The sequence below is a fragment of the Lithobates pipiens genome, unplaced genomic scaffold (assembly GCF_037356315.1).
Source record: "Lithobates pipiens isolate NorthernLeopardFrog02 unplaced genomic scaffold, aLitPip1_a1.2 Scaffold_35, whole genome shotgun sequence".
NCBI lineage: Eukaryota > Metazoa > Chordata > Amphibia > Anura > Ranidae > Lithobates > Lithobates pipiens.
In genome coordinates, this window is record NW_027507811.1 from 7,022,460 (window position 1) to 7,044,894 (window position 22,435).

Genomic DNA, 22,435 nt, shown 5'->3' on the forward strand with positions numbered 1-22,435 from the left:
TCTGTTCTGCATATCCTTGCGGTCTTTGCGGAGAGACGCCGTCTGTAGTTTACCTTTGGTGCCCACGACTATATGTAGAATCCATGGTCATTGTGTAAGTATGGAGAGAGGTCTCCGCGGTATTCTCCTCTCCCCACATAATAGATATCATTTTTATTTCTCTATTTTGATACATCGTTTCATTTATCTACATTTTTTGGATACACTCCTTGCATCTGCCGCTGATGTATGGATATAATCCCATGAAACGCGTCGAGATTTTATATGCTACGTTCAGATGTTTACAATGAATTTTTCAGATGTGTAGAACATGGATTCCTAATCTACTCTTACCAATGTTCTGACGGTTTCTGCCCACATTAATCATGTTGGGTTCTATTTTATATGAGAATATGGATTGATGAATTTTGCGTATATTGTAAGTCCTGTACTATTACTATGTTTTCTGATCTGTAAATATATGAAAAAATGTTTTTGATACTATTTGTTTTAGCCCTTGTACACACGGTCGGACATTCTGACAACCAAATCCGACGGATTTTGTCCGAAACTGTTGCATACACACGGTCGGACAAAGTTGTCAGAAAATCCGATTGTAGATAACGTGATGCCGTTATTTCGTTACGACGGGGCTATGTTCAGGCTAGTAGCCAATAGCTTTGGTCTAGGAATTTGATCTGAGCATGCGTGGCACTTTGTCCATAGGAGTAGGCTACACATGATCGGAGTATGTCCGATCGGAGCATTTTGTCGGAAAATTTTTACGGACAAGTTGGAAAACTTGGTCCGTCGGAGTATCAGTCCGATGGAGACCACACACAGTCGGATTATCCAACAAAACGGTCCGATAGGACACATTCCGTCTGAATCTCCGACCGTGTGTACAAGGGCTTATACTTGCATGTGTGCCATGGAGTATATGCATGGTTACATGGAGTAAATACATTGTTACCGGTACTTAGTGTTCTTTTTGCTTTCCTGCTGCACGCCTCATTTAAAGTCCCAACCTTTTGCTGCATTAATAGGGATGGAGACATTTGACTTACGGGGCTTATGCCTCATTTAAAGTCCCAAAACTCTCCCTTTCTCAACGTTAAGAAATGCCCCTGGCACTATGCCCAGAGGCTTCTATAGAAAAAGAGGGACTTGCTTGTGTAGTGGAATATTTTATGTTCTAAAATTGCTTTATTAAGCACTCCTTTCAGTATGCTCATGGAAAATAAGTATTTGTTTTAATACGTGTATTTCCATGATAGGATGATGAATATGTTTGGGGTACATAGACCACACCCAAATAAACAGGTCTGTCCCCTATTGGTGGTCAACTACAGGTGGATTTTCTCAAAATATTTCCCGGTCATATCCTGCTTTGTATATTGTACATAAGATGCTAAAAAGAGGAAATAATACTTTTATGACCTTTCTGGGTTTGTGTATTGAGTGCATTGCTCCCGGAGCTCTGTGTCTGGTAGTGAGGAACGGAGGGTGCCGGCACAGGTTAGTACACAATAAGGTAGTAAGTAATACATCTCTTATGCCGCGTACACACGACCGGACTTTTTGACACCAAAGGTCCGACAGAACAAGTCCATCAGACAATTCGATCGTGTGTGGGCTCCATCGGACCTTTGCTTGCCAAAAATCAGGCAGACTTTAGAAATAGAACATGTTTTAAATTTTTCCACCGGAACTCCACCGGACCGAGAAATCTGTTCGTGTGTATGCTAGTCCGACGGACATAAAACGACGCTAGGGCAGCTATTGTCTACTGGCTATGAACTTCCCTATTCTAGTCCGGCCGTACGTCATCACGTTCGAATCCGTCGGACTTTGGTGTGATTGTGTGTGGCCAAGTCCGTTCATTCGGAAAGTCAGTCGAAACTCCGCCGAAAGTCCGTCAGAAAGACTGTCGGGCCTAGTCCCTCAAAAAGTCCGGTCGTGTGTACGCGGCATTAGATAGATAGGTACCCTTAACTCATTACAAATCTGGGAATATTCTTTTACTGATCCCTTCAGAAGTTGGCTATAGTATCCCGGGTCGCTAACTTATTAAATGACTGTGAAGGATCCCCCCTCTCAGTGTTTACCCAACACCCTTCCCTTACACCACTGTGGTGTACATAGCCAGCGCTGAGAACGTAGCAATGGGGGCAGGGACCCAGCAAGCTCTATCCTCTAAAGCAGCCTTTCTCAACCTTTTCAACACAGATGAACCCTTGAAATAGTTGTGGTCTCAGGGAACCCCTGCTAAAAATTTGAAATTTACAACTCATGATACATTCGTGTGAAGGCCAGTGAGAGGAATGGTCCTTACACTTGTGGTCATTGGGAAGAATTACCTCCTTACAGATAGCAAAAAAAATCAAAAATCAATGGTGTCAGTGGTAATTTATCTGAGAGGCAGAAAATGCCCAATGCTGAAAGAACCCCTTGCAACCTGTGGAGGAACCCTAGGGTTCCAACGGAATGCTGGTTGAGAATCACTACTCTAAAGGGTACCTACAGGATGGGTTTTCAAACTTTTTAGATACAAGGCCTGCAGCAAAAAAACTTAAAAGGAGAACTCTACCTTGGGACAACACTAAAGTTCCCTTATAAAGACAAACTGCCAAGATCAAAAACTTGTTTTCCTATGATCTCTTAATGCTGAGAGTCCTGGTAATTAGGAAAATTGCGGACCAGCTATAAAAGGAGGTTAAATGATGTTTAGTGTATCCTTATTGCAAAGGGATGATTGGTAATTTTTACAAGGCCTGCAGCAAAAAACCTTCAAGAACTCTACCTTGGGACAACACTAAAGTTCCCTTATAAGACATAAAGACAGACTGCCAAGATAAAAAAACTTGTTTTCCTGTGATCGCTTAATGCTGAGAGTCCTGTTCATTAAGAAAATCATGGACCAGCTATAACGGAGGTTAAATGATGGTTTAGTGTATCCTTATTGCATAGGGATGATTGGTCATTTTACAAGGCCTGCAGCAAAAAAACTTCAAGAACTCTACCTTGGGACAACACTAAAGTTCCCTTATAAGACATAAAGACAGACTGCTAAGATCAAAAACGTGTTTTCCGGTGATCTCTTAATGCTGAGAGTCCTGTTCATTAAGAAAATTGTGGACCAGCTATAACGGAGGTTAAATGATGTTTAGTGTATCCTTATTGCATAGAGATTATTGGTAATTTTTACAAGGCCTGCAGCAAAAAACCTTAAAGGAGAACTCTACCTTGGGACCACACTAAAGTTCCCTTATAAGACAAAGGCAGACTGCCAAGATCAAGAACTTGTTTTCCTGTGATTGCCTAATGCTGAGAGTCCTGTTCATTAAGAAAATCATGGACCAACTATAACGGAGGTTAAATGATGGTTTAGTGTATCCTTATTGCATAGGGATGATTGGTAACTTTCTTCAGCTAGTAAAAGGATAGATAGCATTTGAATGTGTGTATGTTGTAATATTTGGTGGGTTGTTTAGCTCATTGTAGCGCTCACCTTAGTTAGTCAGGTTGAAAAAAAAAAAGACACAAGTCCATCTAGTTCAACCAATAAAATATTACCATCCCATATACACAATCCGTGACCACAGTTGATCCTGAGGAAGGCAGAAAACCCCAGAAAAGCATGATCCAATTTGCTACAGTAGGGGAAAAAAAATCCTTCCTGATCCTCAAGAGGCAATTGGATTTTCCAGTGATTAGAGTCCACACCAGTTGTGCCATTTAAGGACTTGTATGCCCTCTTTTATTAAAGAGAAAGAAAAACAAAAAAACAGCAACAGAACAGTTGCCCACACAGGGGTATCTATTAATGCAAAACAAAGTAAGAGGAATTACGGGTGGAATGATATATGGGTCTATGAACTGATGAACCTATACTTACGTCATGTTCATTAAGGAAATTGTGGACCAGCTACAACGGAGGTCAAGTGACTTTTAGTGTATTCCTATTGCATAAAGATTATTGTACATTTTCTTCAGTTAGTAAACAATAGATAACATAGCATATAGAAAAGGTTTGTTTCCTTGGGCTTACTGCAGGAATCAGAGAGCCGAAAAAATAAAACTACCTTGTGGTTGGAGTCGGTGATGTGAGTTGAGGTGATGAGGAGTTTGGAGGTGGAGGTAGTGATGGGGTTGAAGGTGGTGAGGGTGATGTGGTTGGAAGTGGTGATGGTGATGTGATGATGGTGATGGGGTTGGAAGTGGTGATGGGGGTGGAGGAGGTGATGTGATGATGGTGATGTGGTTGGAGGTGGTGATGGTGATGTGTGTGGAGGAGGTGATGTGATGATGGTGATGTGTGTGGAGGAGGTGATGGTGATGATGTGGTTGGAGGTGGTGATGGGGATGGTGATGTGTGTGAAGGAGGTGATGGTGATGTGTGTGGAGGAGGTGATGGTGATGTGATGATGGCGATGTGGTTGGAGGTGGTGATGGTGATGTGGGTGGAGGAGGTGATGGTGATATGGGTGGAGGTGGTGATGGTGATGTGTGTGGAGGAGGTGATGTGTGTGAAGGAGGTGATGGTGATGTGTGTGAAGGAGGTGATGGTGATGTGGTTGGAGGTGGTGATGGCGATGTGATGATGGTGATGTGGTTGGAGGTGGTGATGTGTGTGGAGGTGGTGATTGTGATGTGTGTGGAGGAGGTGATGGTGATGTGTGTGGAGGAGGTGATGGTGGCGATGTGGTTGGAGGTGGTGATGGCGATGTGGGTGGAGGAGGTGATGGTGATGTGGGTGGAGGTGGTGATGGTGATGTGTGTGGAGGTGGTGATGGTGATGTGTGTGAAGGAGGTGATGGTGATGTGGTTGGAGGTGGTGATGTGTGTGGAGGTGGTGATTGTGATGTGTGTGGAGGAGGTGATGGTGATGTGTGTGGAGGAGGTGATGGTGATGTGTGTGGAGGAGGTGATGGTGATGTGATGATGGCGATGTGGTTGGAGGTGGTGATGGCGATGTGGGTGGAGGAGGTGATGGTGATGTGGGTGGAGGTGGTGATGGTGATGTGTGTGGAGGAGGTGATGGTGATGTGTGTGAAGGAGGTGATGGTGATGTGTGTGAAGGAGGTGATGGTGATGTGGTTGGAGGTGGTGATGGCGATGTGATGATGGTGATGTGGTTGGAGGTGGTGATGTGTGTGGAAGTGGTGATGTGGTTGGAGGTGGTGATGGTGATGTGTGTGGAGGAGGTGATGGTGATGTGATGATGTGGTTGGAGGTGGTGATGGTGATGTGATGATGAGGATGTGGTTGGAGGTGGTGATGGTGATGTAGTTGGAGATGGTGATGTAGTTGGAGATGGTGATGTGGTTGGAGGTGGTGATGTTGATGTGGGTGGAGGTGGTGATGGCGATGTGTTTGGAGGAGGTAATGGTGATGTGGTGATGGTGATGTGGTGGGAGGTGGTGATGTGTGTGGAGGAGGTGATGGTGATGTGGTTGGAGGTGGTGATGGTGATGTGGGTGGAGGAGGTGATGATGATGTGACGATGGTGATGTAGTTGGAGAACGTGATGTGATGATGGTGATGTGGTTGGAGGTGGTCATGTTGATGTGGGTGGAGGTGGCGATGTGGTTGGAGGTGGTGATGGTGATGTGTGTGGAGGAGGTGATGGTGATGTGTGTGGAGGTGATAGTGATGTGATGATGGTGATGTAGTTGGAGATGGTGATGTGGTTGGAGGTGGTGATGTGGTTGGAGGTGGTGATGTGGTTGGAGGTGGTGATGGCGATGTGGGTGGAGGAGGTGATGGCGATGTGGGTGGAGGAGGTGATGGTGATGTGGGTGGAGGTGGTGATGGTGATGTGTGTCGAGGAGGTGATGTGATGATGGTGATGTGGTTGGAGGTGGTGATGTGTGTGGAGGAGGTGATGATGATGTGTGTGGAGGAGGTGATGATGATGTTGATGGAGGTGGTGATGGTGATGTGGGTGGATGTTGATGTTAATGTGATTCGAGGTAGTGATAGTGATGTGGTGATGTGATGATGGTGATGTGGTTCGAGGTGGTGATGGCGATGTGTGTGGAGGAGGTGATGGTGATGTGATGATGGTGATGTGGTTGGAGGTGGTGATGGCGATGTGGGTGGAGAAGGTGATGATGATGGTGATGTGGTGATGGTGATGTGGTTGGAGGTGGTCATGTTGATGTGGGTGGAGGTGGCGATGTGGTTGGAGGTGGTGATGGTGATGTGTGTGGAGGAGGTGATGATGATGTTGATGGAGGTGGTGATGTGATGATGTGGTTGGAGGGGGTGATGGTGATGTGGGTGGAGGTGGTGATGTGGTTGGAGGTGGTGATGGTGATGTGTGTGGAGGAGGTGATGATGATGTTGATGGAGGTGGTGATGGTGATGTGTGTGGAGGAGGTGATGATGATGTTGATGGAGGTGGTGATGGTGATGTGGGTGGATGTTGATGTTAATGTGGTTCGAGGTAGTGATAGTGATGTGGTGATGGTGATGTGATGATGGTGATGTGGTTCGAGGTGGTGATGGCGATGTGTGTGAAGGAGGTGATGGTGATGTAATGATGGTGATGTGGTTGGAGGTGGTGATGGCGATGTGGGTGGAGGAGGTGATGATGATGGTGATGTGATGAGGTTGGAGGTGATGATGGTGATGTGGTTGGAGGTGGTGATGGTGATGTGGTTGGAGGTGGTGATGGTGATGTGTGTGGAGGAGGTGATGATGATGTTGATGGAGGTGGTGATGGTGATGTGGGTGGATGTTGATGTTAATGTGGTTGGAGGTAGTGATGGTGATGTGGTTGGAGGTGGTGATGGCGATGGTGATGTGGGCGGAGGAGGGGATGATGATGGTGATGTGGTTGGAGGTGGTGATGTGTGTGGAGGAGGTGATGTTGGTGATGTGGGTGGAGGTGGTGATGGTGATGTGGGTGGAGGTGGTGATGTGGTTGGAGGTGGTGATGTGGGTGGAGGTGATGTGGGTGGAGGAAGTGATGGTGATGTGGGTGGAGGTGGTGATGGTGATGTGGGTGGAGGTGGTGATGGAGGTGGTGATGGCGATGTGGGTGGAGGTGGTGATGGCGATGTGGGTGGAGGTGGTGATGGCGATGTGGGTGGAGGTGGTGATGGCGATGTGGGTGGAGGTGGTGATGTGTGTGGAGGAGGTGATGTTGGTGATGTGGGTGGAGGTGGTGATGGTGATGTGGGTGGAGGTGGTGATGTGGTTGGAGGTGATGTGGGTGGAGGTGGTGATGGTGATGTGGGTGGAGGTGATGATGATGGTGATGTGGGTGGAGGAAGTGATGGTGATGTGGGTGGAGGTGATGATGATGGTGATGTGGGTGGAGGAAGTGATGGTGATGTGGGTGGAGGTGGTGATGGTGATGTGGGTGGAGGTGGTGATGGAGGTGGTGATGGCGATGTGAGTGGAGGTGGTGATGGTGATGTGGGTGGAGGTGGTGATGGTGATGTGGGTGGAGGTGGTGATGGCGATGTGGGTGGAGGTGGTGATGGTGATGTGGGTGGAGGTGGTGATGGCGATGTGAGTGGAGGTGGTGATGGTGATGTGGGTGGAGGTGGTGATGGTGATGTGGGTGGAGGTGGTGATGGCGATGTGAGTGGAGGTGGTGATGGTGATGTGGGTGGAGGTGGTGATGGTGATGTGGGTGGAGGTGGTGATGGCGATGTGGGTGGAGGTGGTGATGGTGATGTGGGTGGAGGTGGTGATGGCGATGTGAGTGGAGGTGGTGATGGTGATGTGGGTGGAGGTGGTGATGGTGATGTGGGTGGAGGTGGTGATGGCGATGTGGGTGGAGGTGGTGATGGTGATGTGGGTGGAGGTGGTGATGGTGATGTGGGTGGAGGTGATGATGATGGTGATGTGGGTGGAGGAAGTGATGGTGATGTGGGTGGAGGTGGTAATGGTGATGTGGGTGGAGGTGGTGATGGAGGTGGTGATGGCGATGTGAGTGGAGGTGGTGATGGTGATGTGGGTGGAGGTGGTGATGGTGATGTGGGTGGAGGTGGTGATGGTGATGTGGATGGAGGTGGTGATGGCGATGTGGGTGGAGGTGGTGATGGTGATGTGGGTGGAGGTGGTGATGGCGATGTGGGTGGAGGTGGTGATGGTGATGTGGGTGGAGGTGGTGATGGTGATGTGGTTGGAGGGGGTGATGGTGCAGAGGAGGAATTACAGGTGGAATAATAGATGAGTCTATGAACTGATGGACTTATCATTGGAGTCTACTACAGACGTCCTGAGATTTATGAGAAGGGGGAGAGTCGGCTGTTCCAACAAGTACAAGTCGGTAAAACCAAACTACTAAGAAACAATATTAAGATTATATTTGTATTTTTATCAGGTAAATATGAAATGTTACATCTATAAAATGTCATATTTTCCCCACTTTAAGACAGCAGGTGGTGCTCTCCAGGAAAAAACCTGTAATGTAGTCTGGTCTCCCCTTCTCTCTCATCCATATCTAGAGTCTCTCCCACCAGGATGTCTTCCTATGAAGCTTCTGCTGAAGATCAGGGGAGATCAGACTACACTGCTAGAGGGACTCAACCAGCAGTAATATTCCCTCCTCTCAGAGTAAGCCACACACTCCATAAGGAAAAAAATAAATAAACCTTACTACAGACTTCAAAGTGTTTCTTCCATGATAAAGATCAGAGGAGCGCTCAGCCGCGTGTTTTCTGAGGTGTATATTAAGGTGAGCTTCTTCCCAGTGTGAGATCTCTGATGTACGGCAAAATATGATCCATATAGAAGACGTTTCCCAAACTCAGGACAACAATACACCTCCAGGGTTGGTGTGGGTTCTCTGATGTTTGAGAAGATAGGACTTCTGTGAAAAAACATTTCCCGCACTTGAGGCAGGAATACGGCTTTTCCCACGTGTAGCATATCTGATGTTCAGGAGCAACATGGACTTTCATGAAGGGAATTTTCTACACTAAGAAGCTATGCATAGGTTTTATTGGTTGAACTAGATGAACTTTTTTTTTTTTCTTTTTTCAACCAAACTATATAACTAGGTATCTACTCACACATGTGAGAACTACAGTGTTTGTTAAAATCGTACTTGCGTGAAAATCTTTTCCCGCACTCGGGGCAGGAATACGGCCTCTCACCCGTGTGAGATCTCTGATGTTTATTAAGGTCTGATCTCTGCGGATAACATTTTCCACACTCGGGACAGGGATACGGCTTCTCCCCCGTGTGAATTCTCTGATGTATTTTAAGATGGGAATTCTGTGAAAAACGTTTCCCGCACTCAGAACAGGAATAGGCCTTCTCACCCGTGTGAGTTGTTTGATGAGATAGAAGGTGTGATATTTGTGTAAAACGTTTTCCACACTCAGGACAGGAATACGGCTTTTCACCCGTGTGAGTCCTATGATGTGCATTAAAATGAGCCTTGTGTTTAAAACATTTCCCGCACTCGGGGCAGGAATGTGCCTTCTCCCTTGTGTGAGATCTTTGATGTTTAACAAGTTCTGATTTCTGAGACACACATTTCCCGCACTCAGGGCAGGAATATGCATTCTCACCCGTGTGAATTCTTTGATGTATTTTAATGGCCGATTTTTTTGAAAAACGTTTTCCACACTCAGGACAGGGATACGGCTTCTCCCCCGTGTGAAATCTCAGATGTGAATCGAGATGGGCCTTCTGATAAAAACATCTCCCGCACTCGGAGCAGCAAAACGGCCTCTCGCCTGTGTGAGCTCTTTGATGTTTTGCAAGGTTGGATTTTATCGTAAAGCGTTTTCCACACTCGGGACAGGGAAACGGCTTCTCCCCCGTGTGAGATCTTTGATGTAAAACAAAACAGTCATATTTACGTGGAAAACACTTCCCGCACTCGGAGCAGGAGTATAGCTTCCCACTCGTGTGCAATTTCTGATGTTCAGAAGAACGGGGCTTCGGAGAAATACATTTTCCGCCTTCCTCCGTGTGATCTCCTGTGATGTCCTCATCTTCCATTTTACAACCTGGAGATAAAGTGAGACGATCCTTTGAGGGTTTCTCCATGGCGTGTCCTGGAAAAATATAAAAACATCATCAATAGATATGAGAGGGTTAGTTCACTTCCATCAAGATTCCATCTGGATCAGGTAGATATGAGTGAGGAGATGTTCTCTGTGGAGGTCCCAACCAGCCGGGACTTTTCCCCCCACTTCTGTCCTTTGGTCCTCATCCCAGATCACTTCTACATTTACACAGCCTTGTCAGAAGAGCAGGAACCAATGGGGACTGGGAGGTCCATGCTCTTCACACAACCACAAGCCTAGGCACTGGGTCATGTGACCTCTGATAGACAAGAGGGTCAAAGTCCTGACTTGAAGACCCTTTACCATAGAACAAGTGACCATAGGCCTAGGCTTCTGGTGATATGCAGCACTAAAGGGAGCTTGCAGAGAGAAGATACGTGTTTTAGAGTTACTCCTCATCGCAACGAGACATTTAATATAGTTTTGTAATAAAATTTAGCTATAAGTCTTCTGGAAGAAGAGGAACCAACCTAAGAAAGGCTCAATCTGTGTTATCACATCTGTGCTACTGTAACTAGGAGTGACCCACAACCTAATACTGGCAGCTGAACCGCAAATAGGGTATCAGTACAGGGAGGGGACCATCATCCACCTAATACTGCCAGCTGAACCACAAATAGGGTATCAGTACAGGGAGGGGACCATCATCAACCTATTATTGGCTGATATCACTCAGCTCCCGCCCTAGTCTGGACCAATCAGTGAGGATAAGAGAAGCATATATGATGGGTCACCTGTGCTGATCTCTGTAGGAGTGTCCTCCTCTATGAATGTCCTCGTCATTCCAGCCTCCTCCGTATATTGCTGATCATCCCATATATACTCCTCCTCCTCCTCCTCCTCTACGTCACACTCAATTTTCACATTAATTAGATCTTCACCCTCAACTTTCATGTTCATCAGATCTTCACCCTAAACCAAACAGAACGGCAGAAAATAACATCTGTAACATAGAAGTATTTATGATGTGAGATCACATAGAAAATATCATCTTGTAGAGTCCACACATCATCTCCACATGTCAGAGTGTTCAATCACTTTATGTTCCCGACCCTCAACTCCACCTACCTGATGATGGTGGGGGATGGTGTGACCTTCAACTGTACCTACCTGATGATGGTGGGGGGTGGTGTGACCTTCCTGTGTGGAATCCCGGGAATCCAGAGAACGGGGGCATCTCTCTGGTGGGTTTCCGTTATTAGAGGACTCCATCATAATGTCTTTGTAGAGATCCTGGTGTCCTTCAGAAAGCTCCTTCATCACACCATAGTCCTCTTTATAACCTTCCTTAACAATACGAGGGGTGTGCTGATAAGTATTGAGCCTTACCCAAAAAAAAAAAAAAAGGAGTTATGCCCCGTACGCACTAATCAGATTTTCTGCTGCATTTTTCCTTCAGGTTTGCCAAAACCATGTATTGCAAGAGCCGGCCTGATTGCATACAAATCAAAACTCCTAAAGGTTTGACCTCATATTATATGGTTTTGGAAAAACTCAGCGGAAGAACTAATAGTGTGTGGGGGGCTTTAGAAAGCTGTAAATTGCAGGGTGTACTGGCCAAGTTGTCCATCTTCAAATGGTGCAAAAACCAACTACATATGGATTTTAACTTATCTTCTTATTCTTTTTCAGGTCCAACGTGAACATGGCGGCACCTCCAGAAAATTGGTGGAAGAGCAATAGGATCATAATCAAGTTCTTGTTTCTCCAAGGGAAAGGTGCAAAGCAGATCCGCGATGAAAAGTCACAAACTTTGCAACTTGGCAACAGTTGGTTGTCAATTTTAAAATCGGGCAGTTTGGTGTTGAAAGTGAGAAACTTTTCGGTCTCGGTGTCTGCAAAAGTCCGAAGTTTTGGGATCCACTTTGCTATAAGCTTTCTCATTTCCAAGTCATTGTGGATAACGGCACCAACTCTCTCACGTGATATTCTCAGATATGTAGCAATACATTTGGCTGATATTCGGCCTTCCTCCATGATCATGTCAGGTCCTTGGGGGCCTCCTAGTCTCTCCCTATACCTCTTCCTCTCTCTGTTGGGGTACCCCAAGGCTCAGTCCTTGGGCCCCTCCTATTCTCGCTCTATACCTCTTCACCTCTCTGTTGGGGTACCCCAAGGCTCCGTCCTTGGGCCCCTCCTATTCTCGCTCTATACCTCTTCACCTCTCTGTTGGGGTACCCCAAGGCTCCATCCTTGGGCCCCTCCTATTCTTGCTCTATACCTCTTCATCTCTCTGTTGGGATAACCCAAGGCTCCGTCCTTGGGCCCCTCCTATTCTCGCTCTATACCTCTTCCCTGGGCCAGTTGATGACCTCCCATGGCTTCCAATACCACCTCTATGCCGACGACACGCAGATCTATCTCTCCACTCCTCACCTCACCCCCTCCATCTCCTCACCGATCTCCAACTTACTGAATGACATATCAGTATGGAGGTCACACCACTTCCTCAAACTCAATCTTTCCAAAACTGAGCTTCTTATATTTCCTCCTTCCCGCCCCCCCCCCCTCATGATTTTACCATCAAGATCAACATCACAACCATTGGTCCCTTCACACATGCCGGTGTCCTGGGTGTAATCCTTGACTCTGACCTCTCCTTCAGCCCCCACATCCAATCACTGGCTAAATCCTGCCGCCTTCACCTCCGCAACATCTCCAGAATTCCACCTTCCTGACTAATGACACCACAAAGCAACTCGTTCACTCCGCGATTATTATCTGACTACGGCAACTCTCTCCTTAATGGCCGACCCTTACACAGGCTCCTCCCCCCTTCAGTCTATTATGAATGCTGCTGCTAGACTAATACACCTCACTAACCAATCTGTGACTGTTGCTCCTCTCTGCCAATCCCTTCACTGGCTCCCCCTCCCTCACCGTATAAAATTCAAAATACTAACCATAACATACAAAGCCATCCACAACATCGCCCACCATCTACGTCACCAACCTCATCTGCAGATATCACCCAAATCGCCCCCTCCGCTCCTCCGAGGACCTCCTGCTCTCTAGCTCCCTTGTTACCTTCTCTCATGTTCGTCTTCAGGACTTCTCCAGAGACTCTCCCATCCTCTGGAACTCCCTGCCCCGATATGTCCGATCAGCCCCTAACCTATCCACCTCCAGGACTTCTCCAGAGCCTCTCCCATCCCCTGGAACTCCCAGCCCCAATATATCCGATCAGCCCCATAACCTATCCACCTTCAGGACTTCTCCAGAGCCTCTCCCATCCTCTGGAACTCCTGGCCCCGGTATGTCCGATCAGCCCCATAACCTATCCACCTTCAGGACTTCTCCAGAGCCTCTCCCATCCTCTCGAACTCCCTGCCCCAGTATGTCCAATCAGCCCCTAACATGTCCACCTTCAGGACTTCTCCAGAGCCTCTCCCATCCCCTGGAACTCCCTGTCCCGTTATATCTGATCAGCCCCTACCCTGTCCACCTTCAGGACTTCTCCAGAGCCTCTCCCATCCTCTGGAACTCCCTACCCCAGTATATCTGATCAGCCCCTACCCTGTCCACCTTCAGGACTTCTCCAGAGCCTCTCCCATCCTCTCGAACTCCCTGCCCTGGTATGTTCCGATCAGCCCCTAACCTGTCCACCTTTATGAGATCCCCAAAAACTCAATTATTCAGGGAAGCCTATCCCACACCCACCTAAAAACTGTAGAATGTAAGCTCTACGAGCCGGGCCCTTCTATATTGAACTGTACTGTAATTGTGCTGTCCCTCCTCTACATTGTAAAGCGCTGCGTAAACTGTTGGTGCTATATAAATCGTGTATAATAATAATAATAAAAAATAAGAATAATAAGAATAATAAATAATGTCATGGATGACCTTCACATTTTTTGCAGGCACAGAGACAGGAACAGAAACAGGCCTTCCAATGAAAGTTTCTCCCTTTCATACACCCAAAATGGGCCAGTTTTAAAATGGACAACTCAACGTTTTAACTGTAGGGTCACTATAAAGCTAAAGTTTGTGACATTTCATAATGGATCTGCTTTGCACCTTTCCCTTGGAGAAACAGGATGGTCCTATTGCTCTTCCACGATGATTTTTTTTTTCCTGGGAGGTGCCGCCACATTCACTTTGGACCTGAAAAAGAAAGAGAAGTTAAGTAGTTGATTTTTGCACCATTGAATATAGACATATTGGCCAGTACACCCGGCCATTTACAGCTTCCAAGCCAAGTTTTTTACAATATTGTATTACAATTCCTGGGGTTTACTTTTATTTTTTTTTAACAACTTGCGGATCGCCCACCGTCGGTATACGTCGGTATGTTGATGTAGAATGGCTAATTGGGCCCAATTACAGGGAATGTAAATATCCCTTTTTACAGAGAGATCTCGGGTCGGAATTGATGCCACAACGTCGCACCGGCACCCGAAAAGGTCATAAAGATGGCTGGGGAGACCATCTGGTCCTCGGTCAGCTCTACATGGCATCGCTACATCCTCCGAGGGTCATAGAGATGGCCGGGGACCAGCTGGCCTACGGTCAGCTCTACATGACATGGCTTCCGACCTACGAGGTCATAGAGAAGGCTGGGGACCATCTGGTCTTCGGTCAGCTCTACATGACATCGCTTCCGACCTCCGAGGAACATCGGCCCTCAGTCAGCATTACATGACAGAGCTACATCCTCAGAGGGTCATAGAGATGGCCAGGGACCATCTGGCCCTCAGTCAGCTCTACATGACATTGCTTGCGACCTCCGAGGGTCATAGAGATGGCTAGGGACCATCTGGCCCTCGTTCAGCTCTACATGACATTGCTTGCGACCTCTGAGGGTCATAGAGATGGCCAGGGACCATCTGGCCTTCGGTCAGCTCTATGGTAAACTTCTACCGCCGGCCAATTCATTCTGAACAGCCGCTATGATTGTTTTTATTTTGCAGGTAAATGCCAGGAGAAAAGAATGATGCCTGCAGCTGTACCCATCACCCAGATATCTCCACTCAAAGCCCATGACGTCATATGATGGCCTATGGGCGGAAAGTGGTTAAAATGCTTTACATTTTCTATTCTATCCCCATTAAGCTCAAAACAGTCATGATTTTCTGTGTTTATGATCTTCGTCTTGTGTCGATTCAGTTCTAATCCCATGTTTCGACTTTCGGTTTTGACTTCTCTGAGTAAATACAGCATATCTGCTGGCGATGTGTGTTGTGTCGTCTGCATAGCGCAGGTTGTTTATGGTTTTCGAAACGCCAACTTTGATACCGACAGACTCTTCTTCCAAACTTGCGTTTCTGAAGAGGACTTCACAATAGTGGTTGAATCACCACAGGTTGAACTGGATGGACTATTGTCTTTATTCAACTTTACCTACTATGTAAATTAGGTCAGGTGACAATATTCACCCTCGCCTGACGCCACGTGTTATTGGAAACCAGTCAGTCAACGTTGCCATATTCAGTTCTCACTGCAGCTTCTTGATTTTTTTCCCCGAGACTCTTCATCAAATGAATTATGCATTTAGGTATTCCCATTTGCAACATAGTCCTCCACAATTTATTATAATCCACACAAAACACTTTGCTGTAGTCAATGAAGCAAAAGTATGAAGTCTTATGGTATTCTTTGCACTTCTCTCGAATATCCATCTAACGTTGGCAATAATGTCTCTTGCTCTTCACCCTTCTCTGAACCCAGCCTGAACTTCAGGTAGTTCTCGCTCGATGTATTCTTCCTTGTATTATTTTCAGCAATACTTTGCTGGCATGTGGAAAGATAGCAATTGTTCGTTTTGAGATCGCCTTTCATTGGTGTCTGTGAGAGTAATAGTATCATATTGTGTGTCAGTGGTAGAAATTCTGCTCCATCGTTGGCGTCAGTGTAAGGAATTCTGCTCCAATGTTGGCGTCAGTGGAAGGAATTATGCTCCAACGTTGGCGTCAGGGGCAGGAATCATGCTCCATCGTTGGTGTCAGTGGCAGCAATTCTGCTCCATCGTTGGCGTCAGTGGAAGGAATTCTGCTTCATCGTTGGCGTCAGTGGAAGGAATTCTGCTCCATCGTTGGCGTCAGTGGAAGGAATTCTGCTTCATCGTTGGCGTCAGTGGAAGGAATTCTGCTCCATCGTTGGCGTCAGTGGAAGGAATTCTGCTCCATCGTTGGCGTCAGTGGAAGGAATTCTGCTCCATCGTTGGCGTCAGTGGAAGGAATTCTGCTCCATCGTTGGCGTCAGTGGAAGGAATTCTGCTCCATCGTTGGCGTCAGTGGAAGGAATTCTGCTCCATCGTTGGCGTCAGTGGAAGGAATTCTGCTTCATCGTTGGCGTCAGTGGAAGGAATTCTGCTCCATCGTTGGCATCAGTGGAAGGAACTCTGCTCCATCCTTGGCGTCAGTGGAAGGAATTGTGCTCCAACGTTGGCGTCAGTGGAAGGAATTCTGCTTCATCGTTGGCGTCAGTGGAAGGAATTCTGCTCCATCGTTGGCGTCAGTGGAAGGAATTCTGCTTCATCGTTGGCATCAGTGGAAGGAACTCTGCTCCATCCTTGGCGTCAGTGGAAGGAATTGTGCTCCAACGTTGGCGTCAGTGGAAGGAATTCTGCTTCATCGTTGGCGTCAGTGGAAGGAATTCTGCTCCATCGTTGGCGTCAGTGGAAGGAATTCTGCTTCATCGTTGGCATCAGTGGAAGGAACTCTGCTCCATCCTTGGCGTCAGTGGAAGGAATTGTGCTCCAACGTTGGCATCAGTGGAAGGAATTCTGCTCAATCCTTGGCATCAGTGGAAGGAATTATGCTCCATCCTTGTGTCATGGTTATGCAATAGAGTTCATCTGCTTACCTGTCTCCATGTGTTCATTTCTAGAGACCAGCCAAGCCTCACCTGACTGCTTTTATAATCCATCCTCTGGCATGGCTCCACCCTAGCTCCTATCAGACTACTCTATATTAACCTGTGCACTGCTAGCCAATCCTGCTGATCAACTTTTGTGTGTTAGCTTCCTGTTACCTGCCGTGTGCTCTTCTACTGTTTTCCGTTACCGACTTTGGCGTGTCCTGACTATCCCTGTTTGCCTGTGATCCTGACCTTTTGGCGTGTCTCTGACTATTCTTGTCTGCTTGTGGCCCCGACCTTGGCTTTGTCCCTCACCATCCCTATCCTCCTGTTGCCTACTGTGGGTGTGAGCTGGGGGACCCTGGGGGTCGCGACCTGGAGCCAGTTGCAGCCAAGTCCATTCTCACCACTCGAGGCTCTGGTGAACACCTGCTGGCTCTTAGACTCCGCGCCCCAGGGAATCTTACGCTCTAACCCCCGGTGGGATCCATCTTGGTGTTCTGGCGGCCCTGCCTTCCTATCACCTTGATCCCTGTCCGCAGCAGTCAGCCGTAGGGTTCACAACCTTGCGGTGCACTCCTAAGCCCTACGGTGTGCATCTGTCACCTGGGCTCTAGGTGACTTGACACCTTGGTGTCAGTGGAAGGAATTAAGCTCCATCCTTGGCTTCAGTGGAAGGAATTATGCTCCAACGTTGGCGTCAGTGGAAGGAATTGTGCTCCAACGTTGGTGTCAGTGGAAAGAATTCTGCTCCATCCTTGGCGTCAGTGGAAGGAATTATGCTCCATCCTTGTGTCATGGTTATGCAATAGAGTTCATCTGCTTAGCTGTCTCCATGTGTTCATTTCTAGAGACCAGCCGAGCCTCACCTGACTGCTTTTATAATCCATCCTCTGGCATGGCTCCACCCTAGCTCCTATCAGACTACTCTATATTAACCTGTGCACTGCTAGCCAATCCTGCTGATCAACCTTTGTGTGTTAGCTTCACCTGGGCTCTAGGTGACCTGACACCTTGGTGTCAGTGGAAGGAATTATGCTCCATTGTTGGTGTCAGTGGCAGCAATTATGCTCCATTGTTGGTGTCAGTGGCAGCAATTCTGCTCCATCGTTGGCGTCAGTGGAAGGAATTATGCTCCAATGTTGGCGTCAGGGACAGGAATCATGCTCCATTGTTGGTGTCAGTGGCAGAAATTCTGCTCCATCGTTGGTGTCAGTGGCAGCAATTCTGCTCCATCGTTGGTGTCAGTGGCAGCAATTCTGCTCCATCGTTGGTGTCAGTGGCAGCAATTCTGCTCCATCGTTGGCATCAGTGGAAGGAATTCTGCTCCATCGTTGGCGTCAGTGGAAGGAATTCTGCTCCAACGTTGGCGTCAGTGGAAGGAATTCTGCTCCATCGTTGGCGTCAGTGGAAGGAATTCTGCTCCAACGTTGGCGTCAGTGGAAGGAATTCTGCTCCATCGTTGGCGTCAGGGACAGGAATCATGCTCCATCGTTGGCGTCAGTGGAAGGAATTCTGCTCCATCGTTGGCGTCAGTGGAAGGAATTCTGCTCCATCGTTGGCGTCAGTGGAAGGAATTCTGCTCCATCGTTGGCGTCAGTGGAAGGAATTCTGCTCCATCGTTGGCGTCAGTGGAAGGAATTCTGCTCCATCGTTGGCGTCAGTGGAAGGAATCATGCTCCATCGTTGGCGTCAGTGGAAGGAATTTTGCTCCAACGTTGGCGTCAGTGGAAGGAATTCTGCTCCAACGTTGGCGTCAGTGGAAGGAATTCTGCTCCAACGTTGGCGTCAGGGACAGGAATCATGCTCCATTGTTGGTGTCAGTGGCAGCAATTATGCTCCATCATTGGCAGAAATTATGCCCCATTGTTGATGTCATTGCTGTGCACAAAGCAAGGTCCATAAAGACATGGATGAGGGAGTTTTGGATGGAGGAACTTGACTGTCCTGACCTCAACCCAATAGAACACCTTTGGGATGAATTTGAGCATAGACTGCAAGCCAGGCCTTCTCGTTCGACATCAGTGCCTGACCTCACAAATGCTCTTCTGGAAGAATGGTCAAACATTTCCATAGACACATCTCCTAAACCTTGTGGACGGTCTTCCCGGAAGAGTTGAAGCTGTCATAGCTGCAAAGGGCGGGCCAACTCAGCACTGAACCCTACAGACTAAGACTGGGATGCCGTTAAAGTTACTTTTGGTAATATAGTAATATCTACCTGATGATGGTGGGGGATGGTGTGATCTTCCTGTGTAGAATCCCGGGAATACAGAGGACGGGGACATCTCTCTGGTGGGTTTCTGCCATCAGTTGGCTCCATTGTGACATCTGTGGGTCCTCCTGAAAGCTCCATCACACCATACTCTTCATCCTCCTCTTTGTACTCTTCTTTAACAACGATTATATCATCCCCGAGGATTCCACTCTGAATAAATAGTAAAATGTATTGTAACAAACATGATTGTGTATGAATCATTATAACCAATAATTAATAATCACCTACCTGATGATGGTGGGGGATGGTGTGACCTTCCTGTGTGGAATCCCGGGAATACAGAGGATGGGGGCATCTCTCTGGTGGGTTCCTGTAGCTGAATGACTCCACCATGGTGTCCTGGTACAGATCTTGGTTTCCTTCTGTAATTTCTGGCTCATCCATCCCCCCATCCTCATCATCCTCCTCTTTTATCTCTTCTTTAACATAAACGTTAGGATCTCTCAGGTTTTCTCTCTGAATATATAATAAAAATGACATCAATGGTAACAATGCAGATAATGTACAGATCCTAATGATACTATCAGTGATTGTTCCTCATCTACCTGATGATGGTGGGGGATGGTGTGACCTTCCTGTGTGGAATCCCGGGAATACAGAGGACGGGGACATCTCTCTGGTGGGTTCCCATTACTGGATCCATCTGTAGGAAACACACACACTGACTGAATACATTGTTTCTATGTGTTTATCAGATGATGGGGGATCTAGGTGGAGCCTCCGTACTGCTCTCTCCTTTACAATAAAGTCTCCTCTTACCCGGTGATGTGAGGGGCGGCTGATTGGCCATCATGACGTCCTTGTAGAGATCCTTGTGTCCTTCTAAATACTCCTACATAGGGAAATAGACAGTGACACTACTTAGGAACCTGATACTTATCATGATACAGTCACCATCCAGACACATCCCTCTTCTGTTACTGGATAATGTCCCAGAATTCCCAGAATCCTCCTCACCTCTCCTGTCAGAAGCTCCATCATCTTCTTGGTGACTTCTAGAATCTTCTCCATGTTGTGTCTCTCAGGTTTTAGGGAGTCACATGGAGGCACTGTGATGGTCATATGATCACCGGACTTCACCAGAGGAAATCTCTGTATTGGGGAACCAATAGGAACATCATGTTAGAATCCCAGAATCCTCCTCACCTCTCCGGTCAGGTCTGTGTTTTATTAATAGAGATAAGAGTGATGTCATGTGACCTCCCAGAATCCTCCTCACCTCTCCGGTCAGGTCTGTGTTTTATTAATAGAGATAAGAGTGATGTCATGTGACCTCCCAGAATCCTCCTCACCTCACCGGTCAGGTCTGTGTTTTTATTAATAGAGATAAGAGTGATGTCATGTGACCTCCCAGAATCCTCCTTACCTCTCCGGTCAGCAGGTAGATGATCTCCAGGGTGAGGTTTAGTATCTTCTCTGTCATGTGACTCCGATCCTCCTCCATCCTCATTGGTCATGTGATCTATAAAACGTTTCCCTGTAAATCAAGATCATTATTTTTTTTTTAAATAAATGCTCTTTCACTTCAAACACGGCACTTCTCTAAAACACTAACAAGTCGTCATCTACAAACAGAGCTCCCGACAGACTGCCGATGAACCTGTATTTCCCCATCCAGCTTTCTTCTTCCCTAGACTGACTACTAAACTGTCCTCCCCGTAATATGTTCCCTCCACCACTCTTTCCACAATAGTGTCTTCTCTCCCTAATCTCTAATTTCTCTACCCATCTTCTCCTCCCCCAAAGTACACCCCTTCTTAACCAATGGCACCTCAAAACAACAAATTCACTCCCAGCCTATCTCATCTTAACTACTGTAACTACCTTCTGCTGGTTGACATCTACGCAGGCTACCCCCCCTTCAGTCTATCATGAATGCTGCTACAAGACTCATCCACTTTACCAATGGCTCAGTGTCCTCCACCCCTCTCTGCCAATCCCTCCACTGGCCTCCATTCAGTGTCCTCCACCCCTCTCTACCAATCCCTCCACTGGCCTCCATTCAGTGTCCTCCACCCCTCTCTACCAATCCCTCCACTGGCCTCCATTCAGTGTCCTCCATCCCTCTCTACCAATCCCTCCACTGACTTCCATTCAGTGTCCTCCACCCCTCTCTACCAATCCCTCCACTGGCCTCCATTCAGTGTCCTCCACCCCTCTCTTCCAATCCCTCCACTGGTCTCCATTCAGTGTCCTCCACCCCTCTCTACCACTCCCTCCACTGACTTCCATTTAGTGTCCTCCACCCCTCTCTACCAATCCCTCCACTGGTCTCCATTCAGTGTCCTCCACTCCTCTCTGCCAATCCCTCCACTGGCCTCCATTCAGTGTCCTCCACCCCTCTCTTCCAATCCCTCCACTGGCCTCCATTCAGTGTCCTCCACACCTCTCTACCAATCCCTCCACTGGTCTCCATTCAGTGTCCTCCACTCCTCTCTGCCAATCCCTCCACTGGCCTCCATTCAGTGTCCTCCACCCCTCTCTTCCAATCCCTCCACTGGCCTCCATTCAGTGTCCTCCACCCCTCTCTTCCAATCCCTCCACTGGTCTCCATTCAGTGTCCTCCACCCCTCTCTGCCAATCCCTCCACTGGCCTCCATTCAGTGTCCTCCACCCCTCTCTACCAATCCCTCCACTGGCCTCCATTCAGTGTCCTCCACCCCTCTCTGCCAATCCCTCCACTGGCCTCCATTCACTGTCCTCCACCCCTCTCTACAAATCCCCCACTGGCCTCCATTCAGTGTCCTCCACCCCTCTCTACCAATCCCTCCACTGGCCTCCATTCAGTGTCCTCCACCCCTCTCTACCAATCCCTCCACTGACCTCCATTCAGTGCCCTCCACCCCTCTCTACAAATCCCTCCACTGACCTCCATTCAGTGTCCTCCACCCCTCTCTACCAATCCCTCCACTGACCTCACCTAACAAATAACATTCAAAATATTAACAACAAAATACAAAGCCATCCATAGTTCTGCCCTGAGCTACATCAGCATCCTCATCTCATTGCCGGGGTTTTACGCCTTCCTCTGGATCAATTGTGGGTATAGGATTGTGTATATGGGATTGTATTTTTTTTGGTTGAATTAGATGGCCTTGTGTCTTTTTTCAACCTATGCAATATCATCCAAACTGTCCCCTCTGCACCCGTGACCTTCTGCCCTCTACCTCCCTCATCACCGCCTCCCATTCTCATCTTCGGGATTTCTCCAGATAACTCCCTATACCCCAATCTGTGTAGATCAAAAATAAGATCTTATTACCTCCTCTGCTGCCACTTACAGCAATGTCTCCTCCCGACTCACCTCTCACCTGGAACTTCCTATTTATACCCGACG

The 22,435-nt window shown here is 47.6% G+C and overlaps 1 protein-coding gene and 1 long non-coding RNA gene across 2 annotated transcripts; both read right to left on the reverse strand.

The window, feature by feature from the left end:
- Nucleotides 1–8,296: 8,296 nt before the first annotated feature.
- Nucleotides 8,297–19,556, reverse strand: LOC143955750 (uncharacterized). The gene is made up of 4 exons (XM_077465871.1): nt 19,327–19,556; nt 19,042–19,248; nt 10,757–10,934; nt 8,297–10,010 (listed from the first exon to the last, which is right to left on the reverse strand). Exons 1-4 carry the CDS (start codon nt 19,480–19,482, stop codon nt 9,007–9,009), a joined length of 1,545 nt encoding a protein of 514 aa, XP_077321997.1. The 5' UTR covers nt 19,483–19,556; the 3' UTR covers nt 8,297–9,006.
- Nucleotides 19,557–20,059: 503 nt separating this feature from the next.
- Nucleotides 20,060–22,429, reverse strand: LOC143956130 (uncharacterized). Its single transcript, XR_013269829.1, has 3 exons — nt 22,361–22,429; nt 20,465–20,575; nt 20,060–20,190 (listed from the first exon to the last, which is right to left on the reverse strand). It is a non-coding gene; the product is annotated as an uncharacterized LOC143956130 (long non-coding RNA).
- Between the last annotated feature and the right edge of the window lie 6 nt (nt 22,430–22,435).

Bases quoted from the DNA above. Each gene is read 5' to 3' on its own strand.
- LOC143955750 (XM_077465871.1), bottom strand. From the start codon at position 19,482: ATGGATGAGCCAGAAATTACAGAAGGAAACCAAGATCTGTACCAGGAC. The intron at 19,249-19,326 runs GTAGGTGATTAT...CTATTTATTCAG, and splicing joins CCATCCCCCACCATCATCAG to AGTGGAATCCTCGGGGATGA. The intron at 10,935-19,041 runs GTAGATATTACT...TGTTTGGTTTAG, and splicing joins CCATCCCCCACCATCATCAG to GGTGAAGATCTGATGAACAT.